This window comes from Botrytis byssoidea (genome assembly GCF_014898295.1).
Source record: "Botrytis byssoidea strain MUCL 94 chromosome Unknown BBYS_004, whole genome shotgun sequence".
In the NCBI taxonomy this organism is placed as follows: domain Eukaryota; kingdom Fungi; phylum Ascomycota; class Leotiomycetes; order Helotiales; family Sclerotiniaceae; genus Botrytis; species Botrytis byssoidea.
This window is the reverse complement of record NW_024065845.1, coordinates 865,201-893,000: the sequence shown is the minus strand read 5'-3', so window position 1 is coordinate 893,000 and position 27,800 is coordinate 865,201. Positions and strand designations below refer to the sequence as shown.

The 27,800-nt window shown below is 40.4% G+C and overlaps 6 protein-coding genes across 6 annotated transcripts; 4 read left to right on the top strand and 2 right to left on the bottom strand.

Moving 5' to 3' along the window:
- Positions 1–2,115: 2,115 nt before the first annotated feature.
- On the top strand, positions 2,116–3,412 carry EAE97_002369 (uncharacterized protein; the record flags this gene model as incomplete). The annotated part of the gene is made up of 4 exons (XM_038872880.1): positions 2,116–2,401; positions 2,459–2,729; positions 2,785–2,869; positions 2,975–3,412. 4 exons carry the CDS (start codon positions 2,116–2,118, stop codon positions 3,410–3,412), a joined length of 1,080 nt encoding a protein of 359 aa, XP_038736086.1.
- Positions 3,413–4,051: 639 nt separating this feature from the next.
- Positions 4,052–7,643, bottom strand: EAE97_002368 (uncharacterized protein; the record flags this gene model as incomplete). The annotated part of the gene is made up of 4 exons (XM_038872879.1): positions 4,052–4,747; positions 4,888–5,920; positions 5,982–6,611; positions 6,667–7,643. The coding sequence occupies 4 exons, from the start codon at positions 7,641–7,643 to the stop codon at positions 4,052–4,054; spliced, it is 3,336 nt and encodes a 1,111-aa protein (XP_038736085.1).
- Positions 7,644–8,820: 1,177 nt separating this feature from the next.
- On the bottom strand, positions 8,821–12,698 carry EAE97_002367 (uncharacterized protein). The gene is made up of 3 exons (XM_038872878.1): positions 12,048–12,698; positions 10,737–11,966; positions 8,821–10,680 (listed from the first exon to the last, which is right to left on the bottom strand). The coding sequence occupies exons 1-3, from the start codon at positions 12,349–12,351 to the stop codon at positions 9,386–9,388; spliced, it is 2,829 nt and encodes a 942-aa protein (XP_038736084.1). The 5' UTR covers positions 12,352–12,698; the 3' UTR covers positions 8,821–9,385.
- Positions 12,699–13,749: 1,051 nt separating this feature from the next.
- EAE97_002366 (uncharacterized protein) lies at positions 13,750–15,012 on the top strand (the record flags this gene model as incomplete). Its single annotated transcript, XM_038872877.1, has 1 exon — positions 13,750–15,012. The coding sequence occupies one exon, from the start codon at positions 13,750–13,752 to the stop codon at positions 15,010–15,012; it is 1,263 nt and encodes a 420-aa protein (XP_038736083.1).
- Positions 15,013–16,328: 1,316 nt separating this feature from the next.
- On the top strand, positions 16,329–18,355 carry EAE97_002365 (uncharacterized protein). The gene is made up of 2 exons (XM_038872876.1): positions 16,329–16,574; positions 16,867–18,355. Exons 1-2 carry the CDS (start codon positions 16,541–16,543, stop codon positions 17,793–17,795), a joined length of 963 nt encoding a protein of 320 aa, XP_038736082.1. The 5' UTR covers positions 16,329–16,540; the 3' UTR covers positions 17,796–18,355.
- Positions 18,356–23,815: 5,460 nt separating this feature from the next.
- Positions 23,816–26,827, top strand: EAE97_002364 (uncharacterized protein; the record flags this gene model as incomplete). The annotated part of the gene is made up of 2 exons (XM_038872875.1): positions 23,816–23,908; positions 23,981–26,827. 2 exons carry the CDS (start codon positions 23,816–23,818, stop codon positions 26,825–26,827), a joined length of 2,940 nt encoding a protein of 979 aa, XP_038736081.1.
- Positions 26,828–27,800: the final 973 nt, after the last annotated feature.

Sequence of the window (27,800 nt, the reverse complement as noted above, 5' to 3'; positions counted from 1 at the left end):
GGTCAATCCAGACTGCAACTTATTTGTAATAAATCGAGTAGCGTTGCAGTGAAAACTTCCATTCTACCCTCAGTAACCAATTCTTTCACTTGAAGTATCTTTTCAAGAGGATTTGTCTAATTCAACCATACGGGCATTCTCGTTAACCAATCCTATCACTTGAAATATATCATTACATTTTCTAGGGAGCATTTTAGATAATACCATCTATTATAGTACACTTCCGCATTTTTAAAGGGCCATTAGCTGGATTTTGAAGCCGCAAGATTCCGAAATGCCCCTCATGCAGTACACTTTAACCAATTTTGGCCATATATGTCCTGTTTGCTCAAAATTCGAGAATCGCACTAAAAGGTTTAAAAGAATTATTTTGCCTATAAGTATCACCATTCTCCCCCTCTCTCGGACCCTTTTCTTCTTCTTCAGTATGCGAGTTTACTTGGGGTCAGCTTTGCCTGATAGGGGGTGGTGGCCCAAGTACACTTCAGCATGCTCAACGTAAGTGTCAGCTCCAACCACCAACGAGTTAATTTTTTTCTAGAATTTCGATCCCGATCGAGGACGACCGCGATGATATGGAAGGGAGGATAAAGGTTGGGCGGGTGAACATGGCCTCACATCGTACAGGCAGGAGACGGGCTTGTCTCTGCAGGTCAAATGCGATGTGGGTGGGAGGCATTGTTTCTCTGGCTTTTTAGCTGGGATTCGAAGCCTATGATACAATTCAGACGACCGGCACATCTGGCCTTGTGCTACTGTGTGAAATCTAGTAGGAAACATCGAGGGAACTTGGGTTTCAGTGTAGATCATTCTTGTATAATTTAATTGATATGTTCAGAATCTTGCTACGACCTTTATGTGACTGAACTAACCTATTTTAAGTAAATTGTTGCTGAATATATGTCACTTGCCAGTAGCTTCACGGAAGTTTCGGGAACTCGGAAGTCTAATTAAAATAGAGTCCTACTCGAGACAAGCCACAGGTAGCAATCGAAAACTTGATATTCAAAAAATCTCCAGGATCACTGTATTTCATATGCTGTAGCTCAATGAACGTCATTCAACCCTGGTGAGGACATCAAGAGTGTTGGCTTCTGATTGAAGCAGTGGTAGAGTATAGTCATGAAGTCAAATCACTCTTTTGCAGAAGCATCGAGTACAGATACATGAACTAGCCACGTACTTAGCATTTTCGCGAATGATGTACATTAGTCAATAGATTAAACATTTCTCAGGCGGAGGGATGCTCCCTGTAACATTAACAAGAGACCTTATAGATACTGTAAATTTTAGATACTCAAGTCTGTTGAATTCTGCCAGTGCTTAGTTCATTGACTATCTAAAGGGTGCAGTGATGATAATACAAAGTTGCGAGTCGATGAAGTTCCTTCAAAAATGAAATTCTCGCTAAACTTTATTTTAAGGTTTTAGGGGTAACGTGGGGCAATTTTAGCGATGGAGTAGGTGCAGGTCGCATCAACTAGGTCTAGCCTTTTGAATAAATGACACATCATTGTGAAAGAATGTGAATATATGAGTCAAAGTAAACAAAGATTTGTCTAGCTAGTACATATCATTTGCGACTAGTACATGATGTTCCAGTAAATCAAATGATAATGATACAACTAAATATGAGTCGGATATCATGAGAGCGATACAGCTGCAAGTTTTCAGGCATTATTATTGCACATAGAAGAAGTTTCTCTACATATTCATAGTTCGATTACCGTCGGTCTGCCTCCTCGTGACACAGCACATCAAGGTCACCAACTAGAACCTCTCAAAGTTCATCAGAGCACAGACCACCATTAACATATCGTCCTCGATCACCTGAACAGAAAGTCCAAATGCTGACAGTTTACGCTTATAAACCATTTTGTTTCTGAACACCGATCATGCAGTCATCCCGAAATTCTTGATGAATAACTCCTTATCCGAACTCCGGCCCGCTGATAATTACCGCCCAGATATTAAGAAATACAATTGTCAGCAACGAATGTCTTCTTCATGATTTCGTAGCTTATAAGAACGGATCAAGCTGTCACAACTCCCACAATTTATCTTCAGAGTTGTTAATCTTCATTCTCAGTTTTTTTTATCTTACCCCCACCCAAAATGAATGCCATTCCTGAGAACTACGGGATTGTCAAAACAGCTGTCGGAGAAGCGAGATTACAGCCAATTCCCATCCCACGACTTCGGGATGATCACATTCTTGTCAAGACAATAGCCGTTGCAATAAATCCCACAGATTGGCAAACCATAGATGAAAAGTCTAGTCCAAGGACAAAGGGTCCCACGCTTTTAGGATGTGATTTTGCGGGGATCGTGGTTGAGATTGGCAAGGGTGTGAATAAAGAATGGAAGAAGGGGGATAGAATCGCGGGGATAGCACATGGAGGTTTGCTCTTAGTATGATGATACAAAATACTCATACGTAGTACTGACATCAACACAGGTAATGACATTGAGCCTGAGGATGGAACATTCGCCACATACATTGTAGTCAAAGGCGATGTTGCATTCTATATTCCGGATAATATCAGTTTTGAGGAAGCTACATCACTTGGCGTTGGAGTTACAACTGTTGCATTGGGCTTCTACAAGTATCTGTCTTTACCCCTCCTGACGTTTCCCCTTTCTATGCTAAATCCCGAGAGCAAATTCTCGATTTTGATTTATGGAGGAAGCTCTGCAACTGGAACATTAGCTATTCAATTTGCGAAGCTGTGAGTTCTATCTCCCCAGCTACTATGCATTGATAACTAATAGACTCCATGAAAGATCCGGGTTGCAAGTCTTCACCACGTCGTCACCAAGGAACTTTGAGCTGTTGAAAAGCTTAGGTGCAGATCATGTTTTAGACTATGTAAGAGGAGATTACTTTTGACTTTAGACTTCCCTGAATCATTTCCAGCTTTTCTTTGAATCTACATCTGTCTCAACCACTAGATAGCATGCTAATATCGTCCAGCATGATCCCAACTGCGGAGCCGAAATTCGCTCGCTTACTCAGAACAAACTTCACCACGTCTTTGATACAATAGCCACCCAATCCAGCGCTCAAATTTGTGCCGATGCGCTGTCCACTTCTGGCGAAAATATTTATGTAAATTTCATGGGTATTGAAATGCCCAGGGATAATGTTAAGAATATTTTCTTTCTCGGATACTCGGTCACTGGCGAAGAGTACGAGATTGAAGGTGAAGTATGGGCAGTTGCACCTGAAGATTTCGAACTTGGAAAAAGAGCTTTTGTACTATTGGAAATATTGTTGGAGCATGGACTGATTATAAATCATCCGGTGAAGATAATGAATGGTGGCTTGAAGGGAATATTAGAAGGAACGAGAGAGATGAAAGAGGGAAATTTAAGCGGAGAGAAGTTGGTTTATAGAGTTGGGGAACCCTGAGATATAAGTTATGAATGATTATATCTCCGGTTGCCTAAGGCCTTTCAGGAGATTGTCCATAGCATATTACCTGGGTTTGGGTACCTATGACTTTGTATGCAATTCAATCCGGTAATAATGAATGAGTGTGTGAAGGGAGATTCGGTCGTTAGTGCTACAAGAATTTGATGTTCCAAGTAATGTAGACATCGACGATATACACTCATCTGACCTTCTCTTTCATTTGCTATATTAATCTAGGAATAAACCATAGATAATTCTTCTATGCCCAAAATTTCCTCAAATTTGTGTAATAATCCCGGATTATTTGACATAAAAACACTCCATTATTTGTACAATAGCTACTTGATACAGTTCAATGAATCACTCTCATCACGGTAATCGTATGAATAATGCTTTCGTAACCGTAGCATACATGCAATCTTAAAGTGAAGTCTTAACCATTTGTTCCATTAGACAGCAGTTTGAAAACCCTGGAATGTAATCATCTTGCAAGATTCAAATGAAATTCAATATGCAAATATATCTTGAATGAGAAAAGAGCCCCCTCAATATTCAATACCACCTTACACGATTTCAGCACTCGTTGTGTCATTTGTTTTGACACCTTCGGTGAATAGTTCAGTACCTAATTTGTACCTAAGAATCATCGACAAATAATCTCCAAATATCTTCCACAATTTTACCTTGTGATGCTGTAGTCAATTTTTCGACGACGTATCTGTAAGCCCGCCGTTGGTAATGTTTTGGATACAATTCCTTGAGCACCCTTTGAGCCTTATCTAATGCGGTAAGCCCATCATTATTTGGAATGGAACAATCTGCACCTAGTGATAAAAGAAGAAACGCACACTCCACTTTAGCTGTCAACCACGAACGAGTAACTAAAATATTCAACGCAGTATCCCCTTCGTTGTTCTGTGCATTAATAGGCGTACCGGCATTGACAATTACTGGCACCAGATGATCAAGATCATTGACATGACATGCAGCAACATGCAGGGCTGTGCGTTGAGAATTATCAATCGCCGCTATATCTACGCCGTTCCGTATCAAACATTCAATAGTATTTTCGTATTCTTTGACACAGGGATAGTAGTTTCTCATATGCTCAGGAAACCCCTTAGCTAGACAGTGTATAAGTGTAGCTCCTGAAGAATCTTTGGCCAGAACATCTGCCCCGAATGAACAAAGAGCATCTATGATGGGGGTATTGCAATGTAATACAGCAAGTTCTAAAGGTGAATTGCCTTGAGCATTTTGTCTTTGTACGATTTCGTGATCGTCTTTCAAGGTTTCAAGATCTTTAACACTCTCAACAGAAGGGATAATGCTCTTGGTCTCACCATTAGAATTAGCCCCATAACGAAGTAGAAACTGGACCATTTATTCTCGACGATTCCGAACAGCTATGCCAAGAAGACTTTGACTTTTGTATATATATATATAAAATTTTCCGTGAGCTGGTCGTTAACCTTTACTATGCCATAGTCAAGTAGAATCTTTGCGACTTCAATTTGTGGGGTCTTAATAGCTTCGATAAGACTCATGAAAAAAATATCGTGCCCAGGACTGCCTTTTGCATAGTAGCCACTGTATCTACTGAGAATTTGTTTGACAATCATGACATGTCCACCCTTAGCTGCAAATACCAATGGATAATATACTCGCCCATACTGATTTGCCATGGGTGCATTCCAATTAATATGTTTGTATTGCAACAAAGTCATGATAATTGCCATCAATCCGTACATACAAGATATATCAGAGATTAATAGAGGGGCACCCCGGTCAAAGTGGTATCCGTGGATATGACAGAAAATCTGGGGCATGTTCTGTAATGAATTCGACCTTTCAAGCCACATTTTGTATGATGCACTATGACCCGTATCTAGATCATTACCGATAAACTTTTTCAAAAACTCGCTAGTTACCACATCGGGCTGCGCCAATTTACAATGCTCCGGCCAGTATTCCGCTGCATACATCTCAAATCTTCTGTTTTGTCGAGTGATCTCTTCTGCTTGCTCTCTGGAAATGACGACGTGATGAGATTCATACAAGAAAATGTAAAGGCATCGATTCATCAAGAACAATTCTCTGGATTGGATGCTGAAATGATCTCTTGGAGCGCATTTTTCCAAAAATTCTCGAACCGAAAGATGTGCAAAGCGTAGAATCTGTTCTCCTTTATCAAATATTATCAGGTTGCAGCAAACATCTAGCAACTCATCAACTGTGGAGATCAGGACTTCGTTTGTATCAATTTCAACAGTGACTGCGGCGAGCATCTCATCCAGAATGAGTTTTCGCCTCGTGCTCAATAATACCTGTAATGTCCTGATGGCAACTTTCTGACTTGGCTCTTCCATGCTCATAATATCTTGATAAACAAGATGATAAGATTCTTCTAGCGATTTCGGGAGCTTTCTGAGAACGCTATCGATGTCTCCTTTCACTCTAACCTGCTTACACAATTGCTGCATCTGCAAGGTTACCCATCGAAACCTGTTTAACGGTTCATTTTGTCAGCCACTGCATTTTCCATAATAGAAGTGGATGAACCTACATTCCTTGAGATTCATCAATGAGAGTTTGAGTTATTTGCTGCTCTATTTTCTTCTTTTCTTTTGGCAGAAGTTTTCCTTTGACTATCCTTTTCTTTTCCATTGCCTCGAAAACTTCCTTCTTGACATAATTCTCAATGTCTTTAGAGATGTGACTAGGTTGAATTGAGATACATGGTGACTCTTCAAATTGACTGAGTATGTCATTGTCTCTCCTGCTCGAAATGAAAATCTTGACAACGCTGGCAGATTTATCAATGATAGTTTTCAAAGATTCAATAAGGCTGTATCTCTCACTAGGGTCGCATTCATCCAGTGCGTCGATCACCACATAGAAGGGATCCACTTGAAGAATTTTAAGAAGCACTTCGGTAGTCTCATCTAAGCTCAAGCGCTCCTGAGGAGAGAGTCCTCGGTTCTCTTTTTTCAAATTCTTGTAGACTTCAACAACAGGCTTTCGGATTGGAAGTTCAGCGGTGTTTGATGATACCTGCTCTAAAATACTACGCAGAACTTCTTCGGGGTTGGCCCTCTCGGGCTCTGCAGTGTTACGAGAACAATAGAAATATGCAACCAGAGCCGCAGTCCCCATGCTGGAAGACTCCTGGCAAAGACTTTCGATCACCGCGGATCTGCAAATGCTGTCAGAAATCTGATTGTATTGATATCTCAGTTAGCGATACCTACGTCAAGACGCTCTTCCCGCAACCTGCTATTCCATTAAGCCACAGTATAGACGATGCACTTGAATCCTTCCACTGGATGTAGTCTGCCGAATTTAGTAGCCATTCGCAGGAGCCTTCAAGGCGCTCGCTCCGCTTTAATTTGTGATGTTTTCGGTATGGTATTGTTGAGAGCCATCTCAGTAAAGTCTCGCGCTCTTGGAGGTCTAGAGAATCTTCGTAATTTTGCAAAATTGCTGCGCTTCTTACAATTGGATGTTCAAATTGTTGAAGAATATCCTCGAATTGACGAATGTATTGAGCGTCAATCAATCTGGTACAATCTGTAACTCGTTGATGTTTGACCCACACCATTTTAAGGCCATCTTGTAATTTATTCGATGGCAATTTGATTGCCGAGATTAAACGGCTTGCCGTGCTTTTTCGATACATTTGAATTGCATGTGATTCAAATGTCAAAATCGCCACATAAAGCTCCAGCAAGGCTCCATCAAATCCGGTGTTATCACCAGCAGATTGTGAGTATAGATCTTCGAGCACCTTGCACTGGGCGATCAACTTTGAGATTTGTTCCAACCCCTCGATCAAAATCCCAAGCGACTGGCTATCTTCAACTGCAATCGTAAGAAGCAATCGCACTGCTGCCCAAGGGAGAGCGGCATGTCCAGGATCGTAACTGACGATTACATCTCCGACATCCTTCACTTTATTCACCCAAACAAGTATTTTTTCGAAGAGATCTCTGACAATTATCGTTGTGCCATTGTTCTTTTTGTATTTCCATGCATTTTGTATGCATACTTCTTTCTTCTCGATAGCGAGATTGTGAATATCTTGAAGAATATCCAAATAATCCGTTCGAGTGGGGTCTAGTTTGATTTCGTCTTTATCTTCCTTCTTCAACGATTCCCAAGCTTGGTGCCATCGTTTCTCGGCCACTGTGCGCTGAGGTATCGTAGGAGTTGAACATGAGCTAGCCATTTCGAAAACAATACGATTTGTCAACGTTTGTAAAATATTTAGAAGGAATGAATTTCTTCTTCATTTTTTGGGGTTGCCACCACAATTGTGTAATTACTTATCCAGAGGGAGCTGACGAACTCACTGGCCAATTAACAACCTTGCCCATTTTGAATACCGCAGTTCAAATAATCAAAACCACAGGGGTGGAGGTCACATATGATTTGCTGATTATCAGCCCAGTTACCGCAGCTTGGCAACAAGCTCTATCAATCTAACCTTGTATTTGAGTTCTTGATTAAGTGAATTAACGTTCTTTTTCAGTTCGAGGCCATAGAGGATACATGTCATTAGATCAGGCTGTCACACAGACCTTCTCTAGGTGCATAAATTGTGATTGTTTTAATTCCAATAAAAGGAGATGAACCTGAGCCTTGAACCCGAATTTCAATAAATCGCGCCCGGGCTCTCGGGCTGATTCTATGCAGTACTGTCTCGAACTCAGCTCCTAGACACTCAAAAGAGAGCTGAATGTTTGCAGGATACGCCGTGCACAAGTGTTGAGTTTTGGCATCCTCTTTCCAAGGTATGGGAAGAGTTATAGTACATTGAGATACCTACCCTCTACAGTCTAAGCTATAGGTTTTACAATTCAATACTAAGCCCATCAGTCAATCCGCATTTGTTTTCGTCTCCTCTCTCATTCCCCCGTCACCCCCACCGAGAAAACTTCCATCTATCTCCCCACCCTCCCCTAAACAATATAGGTAACTAGATGAGCAAGTAAACCAAGTACTTCAAGCTACTGCCAGGGAGTCAGGGAAGTACATAACGATAAGAAGAAGACAAAAACAAGAAGACAAAAACGAGAACAGAAATAAATCCAACAAATGAAGAACATACACAATCAAAAATACGCAAGAGCAAGTTCTCACTCCCTTCTCCTTCTCCTCCTTCTTTTCAAAGAGTTGGCTCTAAAAATTGAAACTAATCCACTAACAATTTTGCGACTGGCAAATTGTATACACAGCTGAGTATACATCATCATTACGTATTTCTAATGTCAAAAACTGATACAGAGAAAGATATATTAAGAGTTGATATCAAAAAGATTTGGAAGGAGATCAGAAAACTATCCTGCATCAATATACATACTTAGTTACCATCACATCATACAATTACCCATACCAAACAAAATCACACTCAAACTTCACAAGCACAAAAAATAATAGTAGCAAGCACATTGCCAAAAATGAAGCAGAAAACTATGCAGTAGTCAAAATAACCATCGAATTGATATGTTCATGACTATCCATCATCTAGTTATCTGACTATTCTCTCCAATGGATTCATTATCCACCCTCATGTCTCTCAAAATCAATTCATGCATCCCTCCAGTCTCATACAATCATGCAATGCATCCTTATGAACCCATTCCATTCCATCCCACCCCCAACCATCATTTGAGTCGTGAAGATAACTATTTGAAAACAATGAATTTGTATGCCTTTTAGAAGAGTGAAAACAAATCCAGCCAGCCATAATGTTGATATAAATCCAGATTTGTCGAATGTGCAATCCAGATTTTTTGCTTGTGCATCAAGTCGTTAGACAATGAAAATAAAGAAAATAATAAAAGCATGAAAATGAATTTTTGGTCGTAGTAACACAGTTAAATTTTAGTATGAAGATCGAATTCTTCCCCTCAAGAAAGATCAACAACAGTTACCAAAGGATGTGCAAGCTACTTTTGGCCAAATCAATTAATGTCCATAGTTGCCACCCCATCCACCACGTTGCTGGTTGTTACCGAAACCCTGGTAACCCCCATAACCTTGGTAGCCTCCATATCCACTACTCTGGTGACCTTGGCCAGCAGATTGGTGACTTCCAACACCTCCAAGACCACCATATTGGCTACCAGCTTGGCTGCCATGGAGTCCATGTCCTTGAAGATGACTTGGGTATCCACCATATCCACCTTGTTGGGATTGAGGTGGTGGCAAGACTGATCCAGGAGTGGTATTAGTGGCAGAACCAGGACGTCCAGCTTGGGACAAAGATGGGCTTGGTCCATTGGTTGTCTTTGATTCACCGAATGGTTTCAAGTCATCACTAGCTCCTGGTTGGGTACCTTGAGTTGCATTGTAGTGCTGACCTGAAGGATAAGCACCACGGCTAAATGCATCATGAGAACCAGCACCGAATCCACCACTTCCACCTAATGCTTGAGGAGTCTGGGACGATTGGGATGATCCAGCTCGGCCATAGTCGCCCAAGCCTCCTCCAACTGCGGAATCTCGACCATGGAGAGAAGATCCAGCAAATCCTCCAGCAGCAGGGGTAGAAGTGTGGTCATATGGCGCACCAGGGGACATGTAACCTTGGTATGGTTGGCCATGAATGCCACCCTTTCCACCACCATATGGAGAGGCACCATAGCCACCGTAGCCACCGGCTTGTTGGAATTGGCTCATGTAAGCATTGTAGTATGGGGTTTGATAGTAAGGATGACCATATGGATAGGCTCCCTGGGGTTGTTGTGAATGGCTAGGTTGAGGTTGAGTTGTTTGAGCAGCAGCACCAGTTTGTTGTTGGCTTTGAGCTACTGGATTAGGAGTAGTGTGCCCACTGTTCTGACCTTCTCCTGCTCCTGCGGTTGCATAGCGAGATTGGGATTGTTGACCAGAAGTTTCAGTTTGGGGTCCATTGTATCCACCATAAGATCTTTGAGATGATGAAGCATCTTGACCTTGGCCACCTTGTTGCAAGTTATATTGTTGCTGATAGTAACTGTTGTAGTTTTGTCTTTGCGGATCAGAGGTGTAGTAAGAAGAGTAATCGTTGGGTGCAGAGGAGAATGCACCGGATTGTTGCTGTGCCTGGGATTGAGATTGGCTTGGGTAACCTTCAAATGGGCTTTGCGAGCTTGGTGCTTGTTGACTGAATGCATCGTATGGCTTCTGTGGCACTGAAGATTGCTCTTGAGATCCTGGTTGTCCATATCGGCCATATTGACCCAATTGAGAGCCAGCTTGAGCTCCCTGTTGAGGTACACCTGTGAAGTAGAATAATTAATAGCTGCTAAGGGAACACGTTGAGCGCGAAACTTACTTTGAGAAGAAGGATGAGTTTGTGGGGAGGGAAGGCCAGGGGCAGCTGTTGGGTGAGTAGCAGCAGGCAATCCTGGAGCTTGCTTTGGGGTTGGCAAGATTTCAGAAACTGGGGCAGCTTGTTGAGGGGCCGGAGGTAAAGTAGCTCTTGGTGCTACTGGGGAATGTTGAGGTGGCTGGGCTCTAGTCTCTGGCTCTTCACGATCACCATCAACATCATCTTCGCCGGTAAGGTTAAATGCGCCGAATTGTACAGCAGCTCTATCCACTTCACGATTTCCCGGCATGCGGACAGCTTCTTCCTGGTCGAGGACGCGGCGTTGAAAGCTTGGTGTACGACCTGATGATCCGGTAGCCTTTAATGCAGAAGCTTGGAAACCACTGGTTGGAGCACGGGAAGCAGCTGAAGTTTGAGTTGGCAATGCTGAGTAGGGTGTAGCATTTCCAGGAGCATTTCTTGGGTCCCAGGAGCTTGCAGCAGTGCTCGCTGCTGTCGCACTTGGGGGTGGAACCGATTCATCTGGAACTTGTTCAAGATTCGTTTCCGTCAATTCGTCCTTTGATGGGGTGAGATTAATATTAGCTTCGGGCTCGACAGGTGGCTCGACAGGTGCAATTGGTTCTGGGATTTCGACAGTTTCTGGTTCGGGAACAGAAGGCTCTGGCTCTGAAACGACTGGGGCTTCGACAGGTTCCTCTGGCTTGGGGAGCTCTGCAGGCTTTTCCACGGGTTCTGGGGCCTTCTTCGGCTTAGGTGCTGGTGCAAACATACTTGCCCAACTCTTTTTGACACCATCAGGGATAATAGTTGAAGCGGCACTTGTAGCAACGGCCGCAGTTGTAGCAGCAGCGTTGGTTGCTGTAGCACCCCAAGTGTTATCAGCCTCAGCAGGTTTGGAAGATTCCGCATCGGCAGGGGTATCTTTAGTAGTGTTTTCAGTAGTGGCAGCAGTATCCCAAGCGTTGGATTCAGTTGTAGGAACAGAGACTTCGGCAGTTTCGTTACGTGCACCATTTGTATGCGCAACTGGAGCTCCACGAGTTCTGCCACCTCTGCCTCTTTCGTTACCGCGACCACGTCCTCTAGTACCGTCGAATCCACCTCGACCACCTCGGGCAACTCTTCCAGTGTTGGTTGACTCATTAAGAGGGGCAGATGAAGTTGAATCGTGAGCTTTGGACTTAGATCGATCTTTCTTATTTGAAACTTCTCCCCATTGTGAAATGGTACCTTTGATGGTGAGAGGTTAGCAAACATACTTGGAAAATATAGGCTTGATAAAGATTGCTTAAAATTGAATGAAATTCTTACCTTCCGAAATGCGCTCAACAGTACTTTCTAAATCTCCATCGGTTTCCTCGAGGGCCATAACGACATCCTCGTCTGTCCAGCCTGGAAACAATTCTTGGATGGTGCTCACTTTACTACCATGCTTCTTCTTTAATTGAACGACTTCACTGTTATTTTGCTCAATTGATGCAGTAGTGGATGTGTTCTCGTTGGTTGCATGACTTCTTGCTCCGCCGCGACCACCAGCTCTTGATGTAAAACCTCCACGACCACCACGAGCTGAACCTCTGCCACGAGGCGTTGGTCTAGGTTGTACCTCTGACATTTTGTGAGGTTATGTGTATTTGTGTAAGCAAGAGAAAACGTAATAGGAGAAAAAGAGTTGAGGGAAATGTAGGAGATTGTTGGATTGTGGAGGGTTTTCGTTGTATTGTGAGAGAGGAGGAATGACGCTTTTGGTTTGGGATTTTAGGTGAGGTAGGTTAAAAAAGGCACAGGGCACAGATTTAAGCTCTCCTTTTAATAAAATCGGCTTGTCGCGTCAGTTATGTAGGATTCTCCACGATGTTTATTTTTAAAGTAACAAAATTTATTTTAATATGCGAAAACAAAAGGGTTTGTTACACAATTAAAAAATTGCAGTGAAAAGAATAGATAATTATTTGAAGTTAGTCAAATGAGCACCACATAGCAAGACATGGTTGATTTCTTACTCTCAAATTTTGAGAAATTCTGATTCCTTTACTACAATTGAATGTTCAAAAGTTTCCTTGGCTCTTTGCTTTAGCGCAAAAGTCACGTGTAATTAGATAATACCTTGGCTCTATGCAATCATTTTCATGGATCAAACTCTTATGATTGGTTGGACTGGCTGGATTTATCAACAAGGGCGATAGGCGGCGGCAAAAAGAGCAAACCACAAAAGACCACAAAATCACGGTAGACGAAAAGTGCTTAGTATGAAATAGAAACGGTGACCTGGAGACGCCGAGTGGAAGTGGGAGAGTGGCTCAAGCATTGCACATGGTGGATTCCCGAGGTCGAATGCACTTGGGTATTGATTGCTACCCTGTAGTGCTTGTTACTGGATTCACTGAATCGATTACAATATAAAGCTTTCAATCGGACAGAATGACAAGCGATAATCTTGTCTATCTAAACTATGAATCAAAATAATGATTCATTGAATTGATAGAATAATTCGAAAAAAGCAGTGATTTATTCCAGGTCTCCAGCTCCATCCAGAATGTGGCTGAGGCTGCGGACTCGTGGGTGGCACGAGTGGGGTGGATACGACGATTATGAACATGCGCTGATTGCTGGTACAACATCTTAAATTCTGCGGATTATCATTATCGCAAAAGATACCTAGTCACTGCTGCTGGCATACCTCAAATCCTATCATTTGACTTAGGTATATCCTCTAATTACACTACCAATCTTTCTCTTCCCCACCTCTACAGATGTGGTAGATGAGGTGTACATACATGCTGACCGTGCAAAGGTTCCTACTGCAGAAACCGAGGAAGCTCACTCCCCCTTGACCATTCCACCCACTTTCAACCATCACATGATCTGATTGTCGTACTGCAAATTAAGTAATCAGAAGAGGGCCTGCAGCATTACGTCGATCATTCTATCTTCAACACGAATTACCATAAACATTCTGCTTTCAGGAACTGCATTTAAACAATTTATTGCTCGCAGACCGGTCCTCTGCACGATGTTTCGAACTACTCCACCAAGTCTCTTTCGCCAACTGCCCGCCCTTCTCAAATTTAAGCTTCATCAACCCTTACCCTTGACTCAACGTGAATCTACACAATTACTTGAACTTCTCACAACATCATTCCGACAACAGCTTGACTCGGAGCATGGCCCTTCGCACACGAGTAGCAATGTCGAATCAACCCAATCCAATAAACAGCATCAAAATGGAAGGCCCAGGCGCCTCTCAGATTCTGGTCATAAGCACACCGATCGACACATCAAATCCATTCTCACAAATCCTCTTTTCAATCAACGAACGCAACAAAGGGGTGAGCCTGGATCCACGCAGGATCCAATGGATACATTTGATAGGGCTGTTGGGCGCGGAATGATGACTTTAAACTATGCCAAAGCGATTTTGGTGGCAAAAAAGAAACAGCTTCAGTCCTCGCACGAAACGTTGGAAGAAAGTATGAAGAAATCAGGCGCCGGACTCAAAATCTTAAAGTGGTTGACGTCAAGTGGTATAAACCAGAACATTGACTTCTTATTGCAAGATCAAAGATTTGCAATTCTTCTCTTTGAATTTATGCGTGCAGAAGGTTATGAAGAAGTATTTTGGGAGTGGATAAGCAAAGCCATTCACAATACCAACGCTACAGAATTTGAATGCCGTGCTGTGGCTCACCTCCTTTCTAAAATTGTTACACTCACAGCCAGACTCGAGGCATCGTTCAATGATTCAATCTCTATTTTACTTCGAATAACAGACATGTCGAAAGACTTGCGATTCGAAAAGGCTCACGGTCTTTTGACAGAGCCTGGACAGCATGTGTTTCACTTAATTGTCGAGTCTTCTCGACAAGTGCGAGAGGCCACTTCAATAGAAGCTTTTAAGATATTCCAACAAATTTTGCCAGCGTTCAGCATCCATGACGTTGACCTGCACACTTTAGATTTGTATTCCCCATACCATCGATCCGCAGACCATTTCTTAGAATTCCTCCGACAACAACATTCTTCAAGAGGGTCAGAAAGCGAAGACCTTATACAACCATTTGAGAAAAATGAGGCGAAGAAGATGGTCTCGATATCTCTGATGGCAGCCAAAATTCTACTTGAGCAGAATCGGGTCAATGATGCAACTTGGGTAATGGAATACTTGCGCACAAATTATCCTAAACTACTAGGAATTGAAGCAGATAATCAGGAACGGAAAGGAGAAGTTGATGAGGCATCAAGCATTCAAATACTAGAGTCCTTTAGTATAGCTTGAGCCGTAGCTTGATTTGTAGTCAAGCTGATGTGAATTTTGATGTATTTATATATGATTGGCGTTACTGGTTGATTCAACAATGAGTCGTTGAAGGGATAGGGAATGTATTACGATACCGCTATATCAATGATCATGTTTGAAAGATTTATATGAAGTACTTTAGCATTGATCAATAGCCCTAGAAATTTATAAAGAAATAGAAAATACATTACGATATCGGTATATCAATATTCATGTTTGGAAATATAAGATAAGACTGAAATGAAAGTCTATAAATAAATACTTCTCTTCGATGACCTATTACGGAATATTCTACGATGGTTACTAATTAGTATCAAGATTCTTTAATCTCAAACAGCTCTCAATCACAATACAAGTCACCTATTGAGCTGAAGCATAGTAGAATGTCATTAGCAGCCCTTACCGTATTGGTATCTTGGAACGGTTCATAGAATATTTACCTTCCATCTTCATACTGCTACTAGATTCCAATATGATAGACAAAGCTCTATGTTCTCTATTCTTCATCACAGTGCGTAGAATTGTAAGACAAGTAATGACGTTATAATTCTGTCCATTCCTGCTCAGCATCACGTGAATAAGCGGATCTATCTATGCATTAGCTTGATGCTCTCCCCTTGCAGGCCTCGGGATCAGGTACAGGACAAAACTCTTCTTCACCAACATTAAAACTCTCATGGATTGAATTGACTTTCGGGATCGGGTAATTGAGGTGAATACATCCATCTCAAATCATTCAACATTTTTATCTCTCGAGGTCTTTCACATCATCACCACATTACTTACGTCTTGTTCTTTTCTTCAATCATTTCTGCAGTGATATAAATATGTGGGAATGCATTCCAGCCCTGTCATTTCCCCGCAATTCAGATCGGATTTTGATTGCGTGGATTGCGCCTCAAGCACCTAGAAGATTCTGCAGAAACATGAGAAAAGCCGTAGCCGACCATGTCCGATCAAATCACAATGCAGAGGGAAGAAAAAATGAAGAAGAAGAGAAAAAAGGTAAAATAATTTGTGGCTCAATGAGGTATTATATTCCTCTTTTTTCCAAGAATTTTCGATGCCGTAATCACATTCTTGGATATCTGATTCGTTGATCTTCCTTCTTAAACTTGATCCTTTGACGTATTGGGTGCAATATTCAAAGGTTGCTTGAAAATCTAATCCATTTGCGGTATCCTCCCTCTACGGTAACCCGGAACCAACCTTGAAAATCATTGCAAAAGCTTGTAGTACCCGAGAGAGCTTGCAAGCTTGGAGCGTCATATTTCACATACTTACTTTGCTTTGCTTTTCAACGTCAACTCTTTGATTATTTTTCCGTTTATTTTGTCGCAACACTTCAATTGATACGAAATTTTCTATTTGACTACTACAATTGAATCGCAAGAGACAATTGAAAAGAACGTGGAACTTGGATTGATATATTTATCTTGAGTAACTGAGTTATTTGGATAATTTGAAGGTTCTTGAAAAGACCCGGAAGACGAGAAGATTGGAAAAGATGGCTGATAATAAGATCGAAGAAGGCGACAAAGGTATGTTGAGATCTATTACTTGTTTTCTATTTACTGGAGAGGAGAATTCTGGATTTTACTATCTGAAAATTTCATGATTTGTACCAACTTCCTCTCACAAACGCCATTTCCATTCTCGCAAGCTTTGCGCTCCGAGATTCCTTCAACTTCCTCAACTACCTCCATTCCACTCCATCTCACTTCACTCCTCCCTCATTACTTGGCTTGCGCATCATCATCCATTCACACAATACCATGGCGATCTTCAATTTACCTCGGCTCAATTTCACACGACTGACAAATCTTCGTACAGTTTCCTGGAGCTGGGGCGGCGCAAATCCAGATGGAACCGCTGCGGAAGTAAAGGCTGGTGAAGTCTCAGTTACTAGTCATCGCGGAAATGAAATCCAGAAGACGGGAGATGAGGAGAATCCAGCAGTACACATTGAGAGAAGTGGAAATGATGTTGTGAAGTTGGCTAGTGAGTTGAAGGTGGAGGAGAAGGGTGAAGAGAGTAAGGAGGGAGAGGAGACGAAAGAGGAAGAGGAAGCCAGTGAATCAAAGGATACCAAGGAGGAGGCCAAGGAAGAGGCCAAGGAAGAGACTAATGGCGAATCCAAGGATGAAGAAATGAAGGATGAAACCAATGGTAAAGCCAACGGTAAATCCAAGGTCGAGGAGGAAAAGGTCGAGGCCAATGGTGATTCAAAGGATGAGACCAATGGCGAATCAAAGGTCGAAGAGGAGAAGGCCGAGACCAATGGTGAATCCAAGGATGAGGAAATGAAAGATGAAACTAATGTTCCAGACGAAAAGGTTGAATCTGAGGGTGAAAATAAGAAGGAAGAGGACGTTGAGATGAAGGATGGTGAGGACAAATCTGAAGAAAAGACCACCGAAGAAAAGCGCGAGGAAAAGACTGAGGAAAAGAATGTCAAGGAGGACGAGAAGAAAGATTCGAACGGCAAAGAAGATAAATCCGAGACCAAACCTAAGGCCGGCAACAAGCGCAAGGCAGATGAATTGGACGATGAAGCAGAGAGCCCAGAAGAGAACGGTACCAAAAAACAAAAGACCAACGCTACTTCTAATGGTACTGCCAATGGTACTGACTCAAAGAAGAAGCCTGGTAGACCAAAGGGTGCATCCAATGGTACACCTGCTAAGAGAGAGAAAAAGCTTCCTGCTGTTGGTCAAGCTCAACGAAAGACAAGAAGTCAAGCACGCAAGGAATCTGTTTAGATCTCTCAAGAGATTATATTTTGTCCATTTACAGGTTGATGAACTTTTCAATTATTGAACACATTTCCGACAACGAAAACCTCACATGGAGCGAATCTGGTTTCTTTCAATTGGAAAATCCACGGTATAACATTTGAATACGTTTTCGAATAATTAGACAATCTATCGACTCGAATCATTTAGGTTATATGGGGAAATATGGTGATGGGTTTTCGTGGTTGTTTTTTTACATTTTTATTTTTGCATTTTTATGCTTTGTATATTATTGCGGGAAAGGAAAGCTAGGTACAGAGATTCAATCATTCTCTGTACTTCAATTGTTTGATTTGGATTGAGAGAGGGGAATGGAAGATGGAGATGCGAGACGGGAAATGACGAATTATGGGATGAGGATGCGATGCGATGCAATGCCATGAAAAGTGGAGCGAGTTATCTATAGGAAACCAAACGAATATGCAGAATGAAATTATTATTTACCAGACATGAAGTGTGAGTTTTTTTGGTCTCTGTTGTACCTAGGTTACTGAATTGACCTCGAGTACATGGACTTGGACTTTGTGATTTGTAGTTTGTAGTTTGTGATATGGTCTGGGATTTGTACTTTGTGATTTGGGTTGTGGTGTGTGGTACGGTTGGTGAGACAAATTAATGTTGATTGGGGTAATGATCATATCACACTCTTGTCGTGAATCGAATTGAATCGAATCACGTTTATAGGGTTTGAGACATGGGATTTGTGTGTTCTGGTTTGGTTTGGAAGTACGTGTGTATGTATGGAGGTAGATAGTATGTAGATAGAGAAGGTAGGTGGGTAGGTAGGTAGGTAGGTAGGTAGGTAGGTATGTGATATAACCTTGATAATTGTATAGCTGGGTACCTATCTAGGTACTTGGGTATCTAGATAGGTGGTAATGAATTGTTTGGAGCGCTTGGTTGGTAGGTTGGTAGGTAGGTAGGTAGGTAGGTAGATTTGGCTATGTGTAGGTAGATAGTTTGAGTTTATTTTTTGTTTGTTTGGTAGGTGGTAGGTGGTAGGTGGTAAATAGTAGTTAGAAGGTAGTAGGTAGTAGGTAGTAGGTAGTAGGTAGTAGGTAGTAGGTAGTAGGTAGTAGGTAGTAGGTAGTAGGTAGTAGGTAGTAGGTAGTAGATAGGTATATTTTGATGTTTTGATGTTTTGATGTTTTGATGTTTTGATGTTTTGATGTTTTGATGTTTTGATGTTTTGATGTGTTGATGTGTTGATATATTGAATGGAGGTGGGAGAAAAGTAGAAGGTTGGGAATTGGGGTTTTCAATTGGGGTTTTGGATAGATGAATAGTATGTAGGTGGATGGATGGATGGGTGGGTGGGTTATGTTGTATTTTATATGTGTGTATTTTATATATGTGTTGTATATAAGAGGAATGGATAAGATGGTTGATGCATTGGATAAGTGAGGGTCAATAGATGGGAATCGATGTTATGCGATGGAGTGGGGGGTAGGGAGTAGGGAGCTGGGAGTAGGGAATTGGGAATTGGGAATTGGGAGTTGGGAGTTGGTGTAAGGATGGATTGAGTATATGCTTGGATTTGAGTGTGGTGGAAGAAAAGGGACAGATGGAATGGAATAGAATATAGGAAGGGAAGGGAAGGGATGTAGGATATATGTTATTGTTGGCGCTGGTGGTGTTTTGGGAATGATTTGAGGGAAGTATATAAGTATATAGGTAGGTATATATTGTAAATATTGTGTTGTATTGTACAGAGTAGATTTGGAGAGACGGGAGGGAATGATGGTGATGATGAAGACGATGATGCTGGTGGTTATGGCGATGATACCGATAGAGAAGTAATAATGGAGGAATGCTGAGTGGTGATAATACAAAGTTTAAATATATGGAGTAACGTAACAACATAACAACACAGCATCGTCACATGGATATTCCCCGGAGTAGGTATGGATGGAGTAGGTGTGGATGGATAAAGGAAGTGGGAAATTCACGGATTGATTGATGTTGAGGTTGATGTTGATGTAATGGGTGATGGGTAATGGATAATGGGTCGGTAGGTATATAGTGAAATAGGTGGAGAGGGCGGGAGAGAAGGAAAGGGGAGAGAGAAAAGAGGGAAAGAGAAGGGTCTGGACTCTGGACTGGATTGGACTGGATTGTTGGAGGTTAGAATTGGTTGGAGGGATGGATGGATGGATGGATGGATGGATGGATGGATGGATGGATGGATTGGATGGGTGTGGGATGTGGGATAAGATATGAGATCTGAGATATGTTGGAGCACTGCCACCATTTTTATATAGATACGAAGATATTCTCTGAGAGGGAATAATATAACATGTAAATTAGGTAACGTGGTTTAACACCGAGTGCACTATATCACCAAATACACCACTTTTACCTCAATTTGCGCTTTCTAATTTATATTATTCAACAACAATTAAATCAATTAATTAAAATTATTAAAAATCTAATAATCTAGAATCTATTATATTATTTTAATAAATTCTTGAATTATAACCTGATTTTCTATACTTATTATAATATCAATTAAAAAATACTTTTTTATTAGAATTTCCCTTATTTTAACATTTATTATATTAAATCTAAATATCAATCTTTTATTAAAATAATATATTAAAAATCTTTTATTCAATAAATACTTTTTCTTAATATAATTAAGTTTTTTTTATATATTAATATTTACTTAATATCTTATTTGCTTTTTGAAATATATAAATCTCTATATTCAAAAGTATATTCTTATAAATTAATCTCTTTATACTTTTAGTTAGAGTTAATATAGTCTCGAATATAAGTATAGAAGAACTTAATTGATAATAGATTATTCGAGATTTAATTAATATTAATTAAGAAAGAGCTTTTATAGGATTTCGAGGTATTTGAGAGATCTAGAGATCTAAATCAAAAGAAAAAAAAGTAGATATATGAATTCGAATTTCCAATTTAGAAAATATAGTTTTAGAATTAAATGAAATTAATTCTATTTTTTAGAATCTAGTTCTTATATTCTGATTGTAATTGATTATTAATATATAATTTTAAAAAACTATAAAGAATTTGATCTTTGAGATATAATAGATATATACTTTTATAAACCCTTTAATTTGAATACTATATTTTTATTTTAAGATATTAAAACATTTAATATTAAAAGATTGAATTAAATGATTTAAATACAATAATAAATATATATATATAATATTATTCTCTTTATAATAGTTTTAGAATAATATTGATTTATAGCTCTTATACCTATCCAATATTAGTATTCTATATTTGCTTTTAATTTGATTTCTTATATATTTATCAAAATATTTCAATTATTCTAACCCTATCTCATTATTTGTTTATTCATTAGATATAGATTTAATAACTCAATCTATAGGAAAATTAATTTCAATATATTAATTGAAAAAATATATCTATCCTTGAATTATTAGAAATAAAGGTATAATATCCCCTTCACTATTATTATATATAATTACTATTACCTATTCTCGATTATTCGATTATATTGCTTTTCTTCTACTATTTCGTTTAGTATTAATTATAACCATTCCAGAGTATATTATGCTTATTATAAAGCTAGTTTTATTGAAATTGCAGAAATCACAATCGAGAATATTATATTTCGTTTGTATATTCGAAATTATACGAAACCAATCTTCAATAAACTTGGGATCTTTATAGAAAGCTTTTTGGAAGTTATAAACATAACTAAAACATATTTTTAATTTTGAATAATGCTTTATGAATTGATAAGCCTAGAGTTTTTCAATCTTCTTTACTTTTTGCAATTGAAGAATATAATTCGCTATATCTTCTATATTATTTAATTTAAATAAAAATCCTTTATTATTTATATTAATTATATACTAAATAAATATCTCCTTTTCTAAATTAATCATTTTATAATTATTTACTCGAATTTCTATATAAAGAAGTAAATTATTCATTTTGTAAAGAAATATTATATATATTATATTATATAGTTTAATAATTTTTCGAATATTGAGTTTTTTATTTTTTTAAATAGCTTTAATAGCTAAAAGTATTTGAGTTTTTTTTCTATTTGATTATATAATAAATGATTGATAAATCGCGTATTGAAGTTGAAGAATGCAAATTGAGGTAAAAGTGGTGCATTCGGTGATATGGTGCACTCGGTGTTAAACCATGTTATAGATGGATAGAAATATAGATAAATATATGTCTTCTCTTTCTTAATAGGATATATTTTCTCTTGTTCTAAATAGTCTGCCTCCACGGCAGTGGCCCCCGGAGGGTCAGCGAAGCGTCATTTATATCAACATTAAGGAACAATAGATGTATTTCTCAGATAATTATTTAGATACTTACTTGTATTCATATATGTCTCTCTCTCTCTCTCTCTCTTTCTCTCTCTCTCTCTTTTCACCTACCTATCCATTCACATTCATCAAACAAAACCATCTATAAATAAATACCACAAAAATATCACGCACACGCCAAGAACAACTACGGTATAATACTCGGAATACCAGTTTTGCGAGCCAATAAGAGAGATGGAAAGTGTACTAGTTTTAACTCTATTCAACTCTAATTCGTTTTATGATCCGTTTTATGGGTGAATTTTCGGGAGAGGTTATGAGGGAGGCTCGGGAGGGAGCGAGGGGAGGTCTGATAGGTAGGGAAGCTCGGAAGATAGAGACTTGGATTTGGTAGATCTTGGACGGATGGGGTTGGGGTGATGACGATGAGTTTGGTTAGGGTGGTGGATTGTGGATGGTTGGATGTATGGATGTATGGATGGGCCGGTAGTGTTGTTGGGAATTGGAGAAGAAGTGAGAAGGGAGAAGGGCTACTTGCGGCTGCGGGAATCTAGATTTGAGTGTACTGGTAGAGACGATGGATTGGATGGAATGGAATGGATGGATGGTTAGATAGTGTAAAAAAGAGCGGAAGACTGAAGACTGAAGACTGAGTTTCTTTGTTGGTATGGCTTTGGCTTGGTATGGCTTGGTTGATGATATCTTTAGAAATATTCTTAGAACTAAGGAGACGAGATAGGTAGGTAGGTAGCTAGTAGATATTTGTTTATTGTTGATATTTCGTAAACATATGTGCAAGAATGAATGAATGAATGAATGAATGAACAAATAAATGCCTTTACTTTAATTCGATTGTTCGTTTGTGATTCATTCTATGGTAGATTCGTTCTATTTTAGTCTTTGCTCTTTTTTTCTCTTCCTGAGGTCATTCTCGATATTTATTATATTGAGGTTGAGCACCTACCTACTGGTACACGGGTTGATATGAGTATTCATTCTGTTTTCAACTCCAAATATTGAAATCATTCTGTCTTTTACAACATAGAATTATCATATTCTATTATTCTACTACCAATTACTCTCCTCCTTGTACATTTCAATCAAATACAGTGTAGGATTTCCTATCCATCGGTACTTCTAATTGTGGCTTGCTTTTTTTTTTTACAATTTCCCGAAAATACTTTGATCTATTCATTTACTCCCAAAAAAAAAAAACACCACAAGGGAGGGAACATCGAGAAGAAAAACCCTTGAAAGAGCGTCATTTTCATAAATATCCCAGTCATTCATATTACAACATTACATTCGGTATAGGCTGGGTCAGCAGGGGTCAGTTTGGGTGAAAAAGAATCTGTAGGGGTTGAATCAGACCCCGTATCGCTATCAAGGGTTATTCAAGGAACGACATACCAATACTGAAATACAGACTTACTTTCATACATACATTCGACACCCCTCGATCTTCATCCACTCAATCCTCTCTCACTCGCTCATATAGAGGATCATACACATCGACTCTCTTCGAAGAGGAGAGAATCTTCAAACGTCTCGTCACTACCTATTCATTCCATTATTCTATCTGCAAAAATATAACACGCTCTTCGCGCATACGATTACCAACTCTTCTTCTTCGTTTGGCCTTGGGCCTGTCACTGCCACTCGCTTTATACAAAAAGTTACATTAAGAAATTCAAGATGGAGGTAGGAAGTACGACGGGAGTCCTCACCAAGAGAGCGTCGGATGCACAGAAATTGTTGGACTTGTTAGCAGATCCTTTTCGATCCCAGGTTTGTTGATTCCCCATAATGTTTTCTTTTTCCTTTCGAACGCTCATATCTAATTGTTGATTGTTGGCTTAGTTGTCACAAAATTCCATCTATGCAAGTCTAGGTACATCGATAGGTTTTACCTTCTTACTCGCCATCGGGTTCTCTCTTCTTCGTCCGTACAATTCCGTCGTGTATGCACCGAAACTCAAGGTTGCAGATGATAAGCATGCACCGCCGCCTATTGGAAAAGGTCCCTTGGCTTGGTTGGAACCGGTGCTCAAGACCAAGGAATCGGAGTTGGTTAATCTCATAGGGTTGGATGCGACCGTATTTTTGAGAGTGCTGAGGATGTGTCGGAACATATTTTTATGTATAACGGTGGTGGGCTGCGGAATATTGATCCCGATTAATATGTCCCAGGGACAATGGGCGAAAGGAGCGGATTTCGTATCTCGAGTGACGCCGGTCAATGTTTGGGGTTCGAATAATTGGGGTATGACAATCTGCGCCTGGTTATTTGATCTCATTGTTATTTTCTTCTTATGGTGGAATTACCGAGCGGTACTGAATTTGAGGAGAACGTACTTTGAAAGTGCGGATTACCAGGCCAGTTTACATGCGCGGACGTTGATGATTAACGATATTCCGAAGACGCTACGCACGGACGAGGGAATTGGTAGAGTGATTGATGTTGTGGCGCCTCAATCTTCATTCTCGAGAACAGTCGTGGCGAGAAATGTGAAGGAACTTCCGGAATTGATCGAACAGCATAATCAGACGGTTCGTGACTTGGAGGGTTACTTGGCCAGATACCTTAAGGATCCTGCGAATCTACCTCCCAAGAGACCAGAGTGTACCCCATCGAAAGATGATCCTAATTTTGGATCATATGTCCGAGGTCAAAAACTCGATGCGATCGAATATCTTACTGCGCGTATAAAGGAATTGGAATTGGAGATCAAGGAAGTTCGTTTGTCTGTGGATAACCGAAATCCTTTGCCGTATGGATTCGCTAGTTATGAAGCTATTGATGAAGCACACAGTATTGCATTCGCAGCACGGAAAAAGCATCCCAAGGGAACTACGATTGTACTTGCTCCTCGACCGAATGATATTATTTGGAAAAATATGCCTTTGAGTAGGCAGACCAGAAAACGGAAGAGCATCATGAACAATATTTGGGTTACTTTACTCACAATTGTATGGATGGCACCGAACGCTTTGATTTCTATCTTCTTGGTCAGTTTAACCAATTTGGGTAGTGTTTGGCCTGCATTTCAAACTTCGTTGGCGGAACACACTGCTTGGTGGTCGATTGTTCAAGGTGTTGCTTCTCCCGCTGTTACATCCTTGGTTTATCTAGTACTTCCAATCATGTTCCGTCGAATGCTGGTTAAAGCTGGAGATCGTACAAAAACTGCCAGAGAACGTCATGTTACTGGAAAGTTATATACTTTCTTCGTTTTCAACTATCTACTTGTATTTTCGATCTTCAGTACTGTCTGGACTTTTGTCTCTACCGTCATCAACAAAACCAATGATGGAACTACAACTTGGGAAGCTATTTACGAAGCAGATTTGGGATTGTTGGTCTTTATTTCACTTTGTAATATCTCACCTTTCTGGGTGACCTCGCTACTTCAACGAAACTTGGGAGCAGCTGTCGATTTGGCTCAATTGTGGACTTTGGTTTGGAGTTTTTGCGCCCGGAAATTCTCGAGTCCTACGCCTCGTGAGATGATTGAACTGACTGCACCACCTGCGTTCGACTATGCAAGTTATTATAATTATTTCTTGTTCTACACCACTATTACTCTGTGCTTTGGTTGCATTCAACCGCTAGTCATCCCTGCAGCCGCTATGTATTTCTCTCTAGATGTCTTCTTGAAGAAGTACCTCTTGCTTTATATCTTCATTACCAAGACAGAATCTGGTGGTATGTTCTGGCGTATGTTGTTTAACCGAATCCTTTTCGCAGCAATTCTCGCCAACCTTGTCGTTTTTCTCGCCACTTGGGTTCATGGAGACGGGTCACACATGGAAGCTTATGCTGTAATTCCTCTTCCATTCCTGGTGCTTGGTTTCAAATGGTATTGCGCACGTACCTTCGACGATAAAATTCACTACTACAGCGTCCGCAACATGCTCAAAGATCCAGAAGCTTCGCGTTCCAAGCTCTTTGGTAGTAAAGGGGATCGTCTCGCTTCCCGCTTCGGTCATCCAGCATTATACAAGCCACTTATTACACCTATGGTTCATGCCCGAGCTCAAAATATTCTAGCTTCTATTTATGGTGGTCGTCTTACAGATTCAAATAACCAAGGCTCGGGAGATAATATGTCGGTTTCAGGATATTCCGACACATATGCCATGGATCCTATGCGTGCTGGACAACCAGGTCGTTCTGCTAAGGGAGGTATGCCTGGATTTGAAATGGTACCGGAGAATCGCCTGGATTTCTCGTATTACAAGGGAAGAGCAGAATTCGCGGAGGAGCATGGTGGTTCGGGTGGCATTTATGGAAAAGCGGAAGATATCATTAGGTCGGACACACCAGGTAGTTCACGCTGGGGAGGACCAGATTCAAGACCAGGTACACCTGTTAATGGTTTGGGTACACCAACATTGCCAACTTTCAGGCCAGGGACACCGGATAGTGTCAAAGGGGATATTGGTTTGAGTGGGGGATCCGGGATGGGAATGAGGTATTATGGAGAGAGGAAGGATAGTTCGGGAGAGACGGTTGGATTAGTTCAAGGTGCACAGGATATGCCTGCAAGTTCGGTACCGGGTGTGCAGGAACGAGCACCGGGTTTCTTGGGTGGTGGACCAGGAGGATATGGTAATTTACCGCAGGAGGATTTGGATGGGAGGGGAAGTGCGGATCATGATCCGATGAATTATGATTATTTCCGTTCCAGGAGGACGAGGAATTAGATGTAGGGGTGAACGGGATAGAGGTGCGGAGGTTCAAGGGCAAGGAGATGAAATGACGAGAAGATGAGGAGGTTGTATAACAGGATATGCAAGTGAAATGAAATGGTAGATATGGGAGGTGTATTTTTTTTTTCTCTCTCGGCTTTACATGGAGATTAGCGATCGGAACATAAGTCTCGAATGATTCGAGGTTGGAATTGGTATGCGTGTATGCACGAATGGAATGGTTTGGGTTGGTTGGTTGGCTAATGGCGTTTTTGGGTCGTTCTCATTGATTGGGAAATTTGAGGAGTGGGTAGAGTGGGTGAGGACTTGGGGGGTTGTAGATAGAGGAGAGAGAAAGAAAAGAAATAGATGAGATAGAGAAAATAGAGGAAAAATTACGTGACATTACTGAGTGTAGTTGGTTGTAGTTTGTTCTTGTGTATACATCTGTAGGATAGAATAGGGTAGGATAGGGTAGAGTAGGAGAGGAGAGGATAGAATAGAAGGGATTCTTAATATTAGATAATTGAATAGGAAGGGGAATGGAAGTGGGAGTGAGTGGGAATCAGAATGGGATTGTGAGTAGGAATATGGACATGAATATGGATAATTTTAGAGACTTGAGATTGTGAGATTATGAGATGTAAGATATGTATATATACTATACTATACTATGCTATATTAATTTTTAAACTTGAAAATTAGCATTTGATAGGTAGGTGTTCATTTATTTATCACTTACTCGTTCGCTTGTTCGCTTGGTGATTCATTCACTCGCTCGGTTGATTGAGTGAGTGAGTGTTTACTCGCTTAGTTGATTGGTTGGTTGATTGTTTGGTTGATATGATGACTTTTGGGATTATGACTTTTGGAATTATTGGGAACGTTAAGTGGTGGAGTGATAGGTGATAGGGTGGGAGGAAAGAGAGAAGATGGAAGAAGAAAGTGAGAGAGGGGGGGGAGAGGGAGAGAGGAGAGAGGAGAGAGG

Coding starts and splice junctions, on each gene's coding strand:
- EAE97_002365 (XM_038872876.1), top strand. CDS start 16,541: ATGGCTGATAATAAGATCGAAGAAGGCGACAAAG. Junction 16,575..16,866: donor GATCGAAGAAGGCGACAAAG/GTATGTTGAGAT, acceptor ATCTTCGTACAG/TTTCCTGGAGCTGGGGCGGC.
- EAE97_002367 (XM_038872878.1), bottom strand. CDS start 12,351: ATGTCAGAGGTACAACCTAGACCAACGCCTCGTGGCAGAGGTTCAGCT. Junction 11,967..12,047: donor TGTTGAGCGCATTTCGGAAG/GTAAGAATTTCA, acceptor TCACCATCAAAG/GTACCATTTCACAATGGGGA. Junction 10,681..10,736: donor AACTCATCCTTCTTCTCAAA/GTAAGTTTCGCG, acceptor TCTACTTCACAG/GTGTACCTCAACAGGGAGCT.